The sequence below is a fragment of the Amphiprion ocellaris genome, chromosome 19 (genome assembly GCF_022539595.1).
Source record: "Amphiprion ocellaris isolate individual 3 ecotype Okinawa chromosome 19, ASM2253959v1, whole genome shotgun sequence".
Classification (NCBI taxonomy): Eukaryota; Metazoa; Chordata; class Actinopteri; family Pomacentridae; genus Amphiprion; species Amphiprion ocellaris.
In genome coordinates this window covers 8,946,066-8,958,292 of record NC_072784.1, presented here as the reverse complement: position 1 = coordinate 8,958,292, position 12,227 = coordinate 8,946,066, and the positions used below count along the sequence as shown (strand labels likewise).

The window sequence follows — 12,227 nt, the reverse complement described above, 5'->3', positions numbered from 1 at the left end:
TGCCCTGTTGTTAACTTCAATTTTGTTTGATTTGACGTGGGTCTCATTGTGGCCTATTGCCAAAAGTAACAGGAAGATAGTAGTTGTTTTGATTCCATTGATCTTAAACACTATGGTTTCATTTTGTAATGAGGTTTTTTTTTAATCTTAGTTTATTACCAGGAAGCTTTCCAGGAAATGGTGATTTTTGCTTTCACATTTTCTCTGTTCATTCTTGATAAAGAGGTAGGAGTGGTACAAGTATTACTGTAACTAAACTGGGATTCAGCACTAATTGTGATGTGTTTTTAACCCACCACAGCATTGCTTGGCATTTCTGTTTACACACTGGCAGTATTTGGTTTAGGTCAGGGAAAGATCATGATCAGGTTTAATAGAGACTCCGCATAGACACACAGTATTTATTTAAACAAAATTTTAAAAAAAATTCCCCCAACATTATGTGCTTTTGTTGCCTAGATCACTCATATAAGTTACCTGCTATGTGCCAGCCAACTTCTCCCAGTGACTTTGATGCAGTTGTGTCACCATTTGAAGCCTAAATGGGAAAGCAATTCAGTAATACAGAAAGGTAATTTAATTTCTACAAGGTGAGATTTTTCCCACTGTATAGAAGACACTGATTTGCACAAGCAAATGTATGAATCACAAACTTATATTTCATGACTGGTATATGTTCTGTGTAGTATCTTCATTGTCCTACCTGTACGGCTAGACATAAGGGCCAGTATTCATCATCAAGTCCAATTCCAGTTCAGTGCTCCTACAGATTGAACAATCACAGTTTGACTGCATAGCTTTGCAACCAAAGGGACTAATCTGTGAAGAAAAACATGAAAAACAGATTTATTGCTCATACTTAAGTTTGTGCTGCACCTAACTTATTTTCTCATCTCTTTGTCTTCTCTACCCTCAATGTCCGTCCATCATGATCAGGACACTAATGGGTCCATATGGAGTAGACCGAGCTGTTCATTCCATGGAGTTTACAGACTGTGAGAATGGACTAGGTGAGTGTTGTTTTTTCCTTCTCTTCGGCAACCAAGAACATAAGGCAATATCTTCAACTGATGCACCCAATTAGAACTTCCTTTTATGGTTGGAGAAGTCATAGTTGTTCCATTTGTTACTTGCAGCTAGAGCTTCAAAGTGTTCTCAGAGAACACATGCAGAAACACTTGTTCCTGCCTGTATTAATGCTCTCTTCATTCCTTTGGCTGTTTGTGGTCTATAACTGCGTAGACAATTCATGTTTGTCAGGGATTGTGGGCCAGCATTTAGTAGGTGAGAGACAAGGTCCATTCTGAACAGTTTCAGTCTGTCATAGTAAAGACCTGTGATGGTTGGACCCTTGCATCCAACATACAGAACTTGGTTGTACAGCCCCTTGGATCTGAAACTGATACCTGACAGAACATTCCAGTTGACCTGTATGTCCTCCTCACATTGACATAGCCAGTAGGAGTAGCTAATTAGACATTTTTGTATAAGAAAATATGCAAAACAACCTTAAAAAGGCAAGTTTTTATTTACTTAAAGAAGTTGCACATGATCAAGACAAGGCAGAATCTAGAAGTTGTAAAGACAAAGTTAGAGCTAAACAAGTGGCAGTAACTCATGCTTCAATAAATTGCTGGTCTTTAGAGTAATAAAATGGGATGAAGTTCAGATGAAGACATCCTTTCTGGTAAAATGTTAATGTTGAAGTCACTCTGCGGTTGTTGATTAAACCCCTAAAAACTCATCTCTGTCTATCAAAGTCACACATTTAGAAGGTTTTTTGTTGTTGAAAATCATTCCCTCCTGCCTGAAAATGGTTTGGATGTAATTACACCATATAAATTCCCTGCCAGCTCACCTACTCTACACATCTGAGTAGTTCAGCCATGGATATTCAAGTCATGAACCAATTCTGAAAAAGAATAATGATAGAGAAAACCACACCCTGCAAGTTGAGAGGATTATTTCCTGAGGTTTGTTACATATGAAACCCTGAAAGTCTGTGTCTGTATCTGTGTTTTAGAGCCATTAGAGTCATTGGCGCACTGCAGGCTGCATGTTTTGGTCATGGTTTGTCTTCTAACTTCTAGTGTTTTTATATATAAAAAACACCATATGGACAAAAAAACTCAACTTTCTCTGGACATGGTTGAAAGAATGAATACAAAGCTGGACTTGGGACAAAGCTATGCATAACATTATGGCAATAAAACGTGAAATAACTAAGAAAAGGTCGTCTCTTTGTACATTATGTTTGCGTCTGCTGCTGAGCAGATAGTATTCAGTGGGTTTCAAGAACTTTTATCGGCAGGTTCATGAGAACTGTGAGACACGATCCTTAAAACCAACTTCTGGGCCTTAAAGCTGGGATTGGCACTATTTTTTTGACATCATTGGGCAAAAATTCCATACTAATCTTTCTGAATTTTTTGATTTAGCTAGCTTAGCACTTCCTTTGGCTCCATTTTCAGGCTTTAGAAAATCCAGCCCATGAAGGAGACTTTAGCCAATCAGAGGATAAAGAGCAACAAAGTTCACAGTGAGAGTAGGATGTATAGGATTTAACAGAGGACTTATAAAGGGTATGGTTGGATTTGAATCCTGTGTGAAGGCACATGTTAATGCTGACTTATGGCTTGACTGTTTTTGTACACTTGAAGCATGTAAATGTGCCCATGTTCACCTAGTGGGAGGAGCTTCAAACGGAGACGGTAGAGGGAGGAGGTGTAGAAAGCTGTATTTTCAAATTCTAAAGTTGTTTTTGGCCTTTTCCAGATTGCAAACTACTGTAGCATTAAAGCCAAAGCAGTAAGCTAAAGGTTGCTAACCCGTATAGCCAAGGGAACATGCAGAGCAGCTGATAATTGTCTGTGGCATTTTTTCATCATCCTTCATCTTTCTCCTCTTTACACATCATGTTGTGCATTGTTAATGCAAAACTGTACTATTTTGTGCAGTTTGAATCTTTTTTCACCAGACCAAATCTCATCCAGATCTTTCATTATTCTTGTTATTCTTACTTTGAACATCTGTTGCTACTGGAGGAATGCATCCGGACACTTTATTGGAGTGACTTTGCTTCTATGTTAATATGCCTCCACATAACGTTGTCTGGCATCCCACTGTCATGGTGTACATGGTCAAAACAATGTATATCATGGCAGTCTTGAGTTTTCAATGATTCCTAGATCTCTTAATTTTCAGTGATGGAATTATTGAAACACCTTTGGCTTCAAAACAATCATGCACCTTGGTTCTTTCATACGTTTACTATAGGTCCTTTGAAAACAATCTGTTGGGTCAAAAATATACATATAGCAATGATAATATTTGGTTAAATGTTCCTTGGCTATTTTCACATCAGTTAGGCACTTCTGGTAGTCATCAGCAAAGTTCTGGAAAGCTTTAGGCTGTATTTTTCACCACTCTCAGGTGCAGTTTGAATTTAGTTTCAATACCACAAATCTAAAACTAATAAAGGCATAAAATAAACTGAAAAATACATTTACTTAATTGCAATAATTTATGTAAAAGACAATTAATTGTCAGTTACAATTTTGTGACTGTAACAGCCATAGACAAAAGAGGTGTGGCACAAAAAAATGATGTCATACACCTGTCATTTTCATAGGTAGAAGTCTGTGTTACATCAGTCATAACCAGCAAAACAGTTAATATATTCACACGAAGTCCAAATCACACTGCTCTTCTTAAACAAGTGAATGCAGATACAGCCTGATTCAGTTGAATTGTCTGAATATGAAAGCTTAAATAATAAAGTCCTACTTTTAAAGGGATTTCCTCTGCAGAGTAGGTATTTTTGCTAAGTATCAGTGTGTTTGCCTGGCAAGGGAAGTAGGTCATGTAGCAAAGCCCTAACCCACTTAACTCAGCTGGGTTAAGAACAAGGGAGCTGCTGTTGTTTTCATCCTTGTTTCACTTCCACATCACCATGCAGGTGGATTATTCACTACAGCCAAACAACAACTCTTCTGTGCAGTTCCTACAGTAGAGCTACATTGAATTTTTACACATTTGACAACTGAAAAGCTATGCAGTAAGAAAAATTTGCATTTATAATGTGTAATGATGCACAAAATTGATGATTCAGTATGCATCTCAGTTTTGGAGCTGCAGTTCACTGGGTGCAACACGTAAATGAATAGTTTGGTCATTTATTTTCTAAAAATAGACACCTGAGATGTCTTATTGATCATAATAAGATACTCAAATGCAACATATTATCAATAAGAAAAGGCTCTGAGCTGTTTACTCTTTAGCATAAAATAAAATAAGTAAAAACCGTCCATTAAAACAAGTGCAATACATTCAGAATCATTAATAAACTACCTAAAGTCCACAACTGGAACTTAAAATGTTTTAAGAAGAATCAGTTGTTTGGATCAAAGTTTGTACCAAGCTGGAAGTCTCAGTCTGAACGGAGTCTTCCAAAACCATGTGGAACAAATACACGTACCATCTGGGATTAGTGGTTTTATTCCCATTAATCCTGCAAGTCACGACCATCATGTTGTGACCAAAAGGCAACTATAAAATGCTTTAGGTAAGAGCTAAATACAGTCTATGCACCTGACAGTTTGGTGTCACTGGGATTCTCTAGAAGTTGGATGTTTGAACATTTCATTGTCATCAGTTCCTTTCGAGTAATGATTAAAACTCAGCTCTTTCTGGTTGAACTGAAGGTTAACACAGACGCAAAATTTGTAAACATCAGCTTTATGACATGGATGTGACATGAAAAACTATTTGATAAAACTGTTTTAACAGATTGAGCCCTCATGCCAAAAAAAAGTCTAATATTTATGTGTATAATTGGTGGAGTGGTCCTGTAATAGTTATGATTAAATCCTGAAAAGCAGTTCTTGAAGAATTTGGTAAGGAAAGGAGTTAATGTGATGAAGTGAGGCATAATTTTCACTCTAAAACACTGAGCAGGGTAGGCATGGGCTGGCCAAGTTTGGCAATATTCACGATGGCTGCTATTTTTCCTCACTTTAACATTACTAGTCAGTATATGCAGAGTGGTGGAAAACGTTTTGGGACAGCCCATACATTTGCATGTATATTGCATGAAGAATCGCTCTCAGCCGCACTCGTCAAGTGTAATTTCTTTTAGTACAATCACAGCCATAATACTAAAAATGTCCTAAAAAAAGCCATTAAAAACTTAAAATTGATTGGTTCCACAAAAATAAGAAATTAGTGAGTATTGGGTCATTTTGGTAGAATTTAGTTTTGTTAGTTTTTCTTGGAAACAATAAACAACAAATAGATATAATTTGTGTTTGTGTCTGTCTAATGCAGCCACACCTTTTGAAACACAAAAAAGATTTTTCCACAAACATTTCATGATAATATTTGTAAAATTTTAAGAGTGTCCGAAAACTTTTTTCCACCACTGTATAAACAGATATTCAATAAGTCATCTTAGCTGCAGCAACATTAGTTAAATATTCTAAAATCTAAATAAAACAGGTGAAAATCGCTCTGAACAAGAAAGAGAACATATGGACAAGGAGAGCGCAGAAGCCAGTACAGATTCAGTTTGAGAAGCACTACTGAAAGTAACTGACTGTAAAGGTAGAGCACAATATTGGACTTCATTCAAGTTATTTATTGTAGCAGTACAATTCATTAGAATAAATGTTGAGTGTGTTGCAACTCTGGTGATAGATATTCGGTCAAATTAGGTGTCAGATGATCATTACCTTCGTTCAGCTTAAAATTTTTTCTTTCTGTTCATGCACACATGAGGAGGAAAGCTGAGGAAAACTCAGCTATTATTGACAGCAATTCTTTGGCAGCTTTTTATCACACTGTACACATGTTCTGACTATAAATAACACGCCCTCATAATGAACCTGAATGCTGGCCAATTCTGAGCCTTTAGGAATTTAAATGGAGGATGTATTAATCATTGCTTAAAGCTTTCCAGCAATGTGCCAGAATTCTTCATCATCTGATTTCATTTTTAAAAAATCTTTTTATGTCAGACAACAGTAAGCCTATTTAGCCAACTACACTGTGCAAGTTATGCTTGGACTTGGATTACCAGACTACAGTTTCCAAGTTAGGAAAGGATGAGAAGATGATTTTTTTTTTCAATATTTCCACCTACAGCTTGTCAGGCGAGCAGCTTTTACATTTCCCAGAAAATAATACCAATCAACTATTCAGCCAAGTCGTCTAGGTCACAGGAAGTATCTAAAAACAAGTGTCAGATGTAGCTCTTTGTATAGTTATGCACTATTTTAAAATATATATATCTGTAAATAAAAGCTTTGAACCTATAAACGTGTTTTGAGGTACGGGTAGAAAAAAAGCCATGATGTGGCTCCATAGTACGGTTGTCAGCACAAAGTTGAGAGGCAAATCAGCTTATTGTCATCCTACTTGAGCATGTGCAAGTGTAAACACTGCTCTGACATATAGAGTAGAGCCTAAAGATCCCCTTACTGTACATCTGAAGCTTCCAAAGCAGCCGGGGGAGGGACTGCTGTGCACACTGTATCAAACCCTTTTGCTATCCTGCACGAAGGACAGCACATGCTAATCTCTTTGTTAATGCAGCTGAAAGCTGTACCATCCTAGCCAGTGGGCGGGAGAAAATGTTCATAGTGAAAGCCATCCCAGTCGCAGTCGATTTTGCCAAGATGTTGACAGAATATGCAGAATGCTCTTCAAAGAAACAGTTTTACACACACCAGATGTCCACAAGTAGCTCTGTGCAGTTGAATAAACATGTTACTTCTCATGTTGTTGCCATAACTGGGTTATTATAAAGCGATTTCAGAAGCCCTTTTTCATCTCGTTTAATTTTTCTTTACATGGTCTTGAAGTTTTGGAACACTATGTAACAAACATGGCCTTGATGTGTTATGAGCAGGACTTGGTTAACAAAATGTACAGCAGGGAAAGAAGATGAGACGCATGTCTTTCATATTAGCTCAGAATGGTGTTTTTCTTATCTGATGATAGGCGGGGGGAGGAGACTGCTTTGAGGAGGAACAAAAGAACAAGAAACTGTTTTCCTCAGAGAAGAGCAAGAAGGGAGAGACAAGGATTTTTATAACCCCATTCCTCCAACGGGCGATAATTAACTTACAACCCTGCGCTCCAGACCCAATTAGTGCAAGCATTCTGTCTCTGTGGCAGCAGAATAGCGGCCCGAAGCGAAACACGTCCTGATCTCAGGGTTAAATTCACTGGAACTGCCAAGAAGGAAAATGCATGTGAAAGAATCTGAAGAAAACATGTCAGAGATGTTGAAACTGTGTGGTTTAAAGTGTGTGCTGCACAGTGGTAACAGAAATATGTTAAGAGAATGAACAGACTGGGCGATGATACTTCTCGCTATTGGACATGAAATCATTTTGTCCATTGATTAATCTGTGGATCAGTGGTTAGCATTGTTGCCTCAGCTGGAAGATCCCCAGTTCATGTCCCAGCCTGGGATCTTTCTGCATGGAGTCTGCATGTTCTCCCTGTGCATTTGTGGGTTTTCTCTGGGTTCTCTGGCTTCCCCACAGTACAAAAACAAGCTGAGGTTAATTGGTGATTATAAGTTGTCCATAGGTGTGAATGTGAGTGTGTTGTTTGTCTGTATATGTAGCCCTGTGATAGACTGCTGACCTGTCCAGGGTGTCTTCATCCTACGTCAGCTGGGATAGACTCCAGCCCCCCCCCGACCCTAATGAGGATTAAACGCTGTATAGATAATGGATGGATGGATTAATCTGTTCATTTGTACTTGTGACTCTGCAAAAAAAATGACCCACATCTCTACAGCAGTTTCAACGCAAAACGAACATTCTGATCTCAATGAAGGTCGACTTGTTAAACCAGTCGTTCCTATAAAAGTGGAAAGAGCAGTAAGGGTCAGAGAAGTTGAGAAAACAAGGCTTGAAGTTTTCATGCTGGCTGGCAAACTGTAAAACCGACAGAAAGGTTGTAATGATTTACACTACCAGTCAAAAGTTTGGACACACCTTCTCATTCAGTGGTTTTTATTTCATTATTTTATACATTGTAAATTAACACTGAAGACATCAAAACTATAAAAGAATACACGTGGAACTATGGTATAAACAAAGAAGTGTTAGCCTTCAGTCTTTATCTACAATGTAGAAAATAATACAAATAAATAAAAAGCATTGAATGAGAAGGTGTGTCCAAACTTTTGACTGATAGTGTATGTAATGCTTTAATTGTATGCATCTTAATTCTGATTATTTTACCAAAAAAACCCTAACAAAATAAAACACAAAAAATATTGGCCCTAGAAACCATAGAACCAAAGAAAATTGACTTCAAGTTGATTATAATTTACAGTCTTCAGCTTATATGATCAAATCCAATGTAGCTGTAGTAGCTGCAGTTTCCAGTTACCACGGATGAAAAAAGCTGTTTTATTTTAAAAATTACACTTAAAATGAGCTTTTTCAGTCTATAGCTAATAGAGCTATAATGTAGTGTTGGTAGTAGTATGAAGCCACTGTAACTTTACTGTACCGCCTAATAAATGACTATAAAAGCACCTAAAGTGTACATTTTACTTGAAGGTTTGTTGTATTATTAGAATCTTATTTATTAATGTTGCATCAGCAGAAAAATGTTGGGACACCTGAAGTGAAAACCTCATACTATTCATCCCTGCAACCCCAGTAGGTATAGAATGACAGAGAGTTTGGAGGAGTAAAGCTGCATAGGCAGAATGTGTGGGCAGTATATCGAACTGTTCAAGTGTGTCAATATTTTTTCAAATGAGATATTGGATACCTGCCAGCAAGGAAATCCTTACTGGCAAAAACAACACATTTCACCCCACTGGCTTCCAGTTGTTGTCCACAAAAAAAAATCTAAATTTCTCAACTTGCAATCAAAACTAGAATAAAAACAGCTCCCTCCTACCTGAAGTCTCTCATTCAGATCTACACTCCCTCCTGTTCACTGTCAATAAAAGGTGCCTGATGCAACCACCACAACAGTCTAGAGTCAATACCTAGACTCTACTCTTCTGTGGTTCCCTGGTATTTAGGAAAAGACTGAAAGCCCAGCTCTTCACTGAACACCTTTGCACTTGACAGACTGCAAATAAAACATGAAAAACACTCAGAGAGCGCAGTATTCCACCAAGCCTGCTCAGTCGTTGGCTGAAATCTTGAAAAAATTCATGGCAGAACTCACGGCACTGTAGAATGTGGCCATTTAATATAGATGTTCCCACAAACAAAATGACCTTGTGCAGAACACAGGTGTGTGTTATGCATGTGTACGTTAAATATACATACTGAATTGTGTGACCTAAATATGTAGCGGACGGCTGGAATTTGTGAGACTCAGAAACACCCCCATAATTTCATGATCTGTTCCTTGTATCATTTCCGACAGATAAGTCCCAGTAAGCCGCAATGGTGGCCGATTTGTAGTAGGATCACAATGATGTGATCGTCTGGCAGTTGACGTAGCGTTCACTTGTTGTCATAGTTACAGTGACGCTGTGCTGCTATCTCGCAATGATACAGAAATCTTTAACAAATCCTTGGATCCAGACTATAAGCTGCATCACTGCTAGAATCTATTCACTTGGCCCTTGTGTCATTTCAGACCTTCTATGAAAATTTCATCCAAATCCGTTAATCCGTTTTTGAGTAATGTTGCTAACAGACAGACAGACAGACAGAGTATAGACCAGTCGTCACAGAACTCCATCGTTCCTTGGTGGAGTAATAAATCAATAAATAAATTCCTATTACCTCATGCGCTATCAGTACGGCACCACAGTCCTATTATTGCATTTTTTGTTCACAACATAATTCCATGTGTATTCTTTTATAGTTTTGATGTCTTCAGTATTAATCTACAATGTATAAAATAATGAAATAAAAACCACCGAATGAGAAGGTGTGTCCAAACTTTTGACTGGTAGCGTATGTTGCTTTGGATAAAAGCGTCTGCTAAATGAAATCGTAGAATTGTGGATGAAACAGTATGGCTTATATCGGCACATTTTGATGCTGCATTGCGTAACCGCCACTGTGCCACTAAATCTTTGTGCAAACATCACTTGCATGTTCTCTTGCAGCATGGAGGAAGACACAGCATGGATCCAACAATAAATAATATACTATTTGGCCTCACAGGAGTACTGGAGGCCAAGGAGAAGCTATCCAGAGTAACTATGTGGTTAGATAGTGTGTTTCTGGGGTGTTTAGGACCAAATACAGTAACTGCAGTTTTGCCTCATATTGCAGCATCAGTAGGTACATTTTGAATCCCATTCATATGAATCCAGTTGGTGATACGTGCCCTGACCCTGAGGATCAGTAACTGTTGCCCCTGACGATACTCTCATGTCAGCACAATGCCAGTAAAATGACAAGTGCTGACCAGTGACCTTCTCCTCACTCTCCCTGAGATCAGAATATTCAAAATACCATCTGTGTTAGTTATTTATATACGCTATTAGCATTTGTTCAGTTTGGACTTCACCTGATTTTTAGTTTGAAAACAGTGTGAAGTAGTGATAGAGACATACAAGTGATTTACAGTGTGAAGTAAATCTCCCTGAGCGCTTACTTCATGTTGTGTTACAGTAAATAAAAGAAGCTTTTTTGAGGACTTTATTCTGCTCTTGGTGGTCTCAATGACAGATTGCAGGCTGTCAGAGTCTGTGAAATGCCGCCTGAACCATAAGTTAAATATTCTATCTAACCTGCTGTGTGCTCAAGGGCAGGAAGAAGGTATTGTTACGTTTTGAAAGTACACAGTGAAATCCAAATGTTCTCTGAAGCAGGATTCAAGCAAGATGAATACTGTGCTTTAATTGTCATCAGTCTCAGGGACTGTTTATAAAAAAACAACTGCAAAACCTCGATGTAAAAAAAGGACATATTTTTTCTTCTCTTGCCGACAGGAATTAAAGTGATCGGTGGAGTGAAGGAGCTAACTGGAGAGGAGTTTGGAGTCTACGTCAAACGGATTTTACCAGGTGGCCTTGCTTCAAACGATGGTGAGCACTGTGTTTCTAAGAGCTTTCTTTTCTCTTCATGATATCCCAGGTTTACTTTTATTACTTTCATTTATGGCTGCAGCCATCGATAATTTCAGTAATCGAGTATTGTATCGATTATTGTGCCGATTAATCGAGTAATCGGATTCTGTGCTTGGCGTTACAGCATCAAAAGTGGAAGAGAGTGTGATGTGTAACAGAAATAACCATCGTGGCAGAACACAGGCGGACATCTGTGGTGTATTGTACATATATGGTATTCAACTAAACTCAAAGCCACGGGAACCCGACATGTATTTAGTTGGTGATGCAGGAATCGTATAAATATGATTTTACGTTTGGTCCGTTTAAACTGCTCGTACTGCAGCTGATAGAACGCAAATAAGAAAACTGATTAGTGTATTTATGACAGAGAAAATTCAATCAGTAACATTAGTTTCCTTCATTATGAGACAGTGTCAGATCTACATTTACAGTCGCATTACCCATAGGAAGGCAGGAATCGCAAACATCTTTCTACTGTGTGACAATCTCTAAAGATGAAAACACCATGTATGATAACAGTCATCTGTAGTTTGCTAAATTGTTTGCATTGATGGATAAATCTAGTTACTGTATACATTCCTTCCAAATCAGAGCTACATTTTGAGATTGTTTTTCAGTGCGAGTATTTGTTGGTATTTGGAACTTTCTGCTATGCTTTGTCTTTCTCCTTTGCACCTATCATATAACATAGTCTGTTAAAGGAGTTCCTTTGTCATGAAATACAACTAATGGAAAGAAATTAACTGGGGCAGCTCAACTAAAAGACTTAAAACCTGCCGAAATGTTTGAAACTTCTCTGATGAGATTAATTCTGCAAACAGATAAAAGAGGCAGCCTGTTTAATATGTATCAGTAACTATTTCAATCACATTCTACTGGCCTGTAGCTGCTGTGAAAGAAGAGACTTGCTGGAAAATGAAAGTGAAATGGTGTTGAGTTGGATCTCTTAGACAAACATACTATTTGGAGTGGTGTCAGTTTTATTTCACCTGCACAAAACCTTGGTGCATTTAAAGATCATCTGCAAATATTCCCCCGTATGTATTTTACATTGCACACCTCATGAAAGACTAGTACAGAATAAAGAATAGACTAGAAGTCAGTGTTAGCACAGTGGGCTGTTGGGCCAGACTGAAGACTGCTGGAGTGA

General features: G+C 38.0%; 1 protein-coding gene across 3 annotated transcripts in view; it reads left to right on the top strand.

The window, feature by feature from the left end:
- The window catches only part of si:dkeyp-72e1.9 (syntaxin-binding protein 4), a 75,491-nt gene that overhangs the window by 25,777 nt on the left and 37,487 nt on the right, over positions 1-12,227 (top strand). For all 3 annotated transcript variants that reach the window (XM_023293897.3, XM_055005498.1, XM_055005499.1), the window contains exons 2-3: positions 937-1,010; positions 10,937-11,032. In XM_023293897.3, coding sequence (XP_023149665.3) covers positions 937-1,010; positions 10,937-11,032 — 170 coding nt within the window. The remainder of the gene's footprint in view (positions 1-936; positions 1,011-10,936; positions 11,033-12,227) is intronic.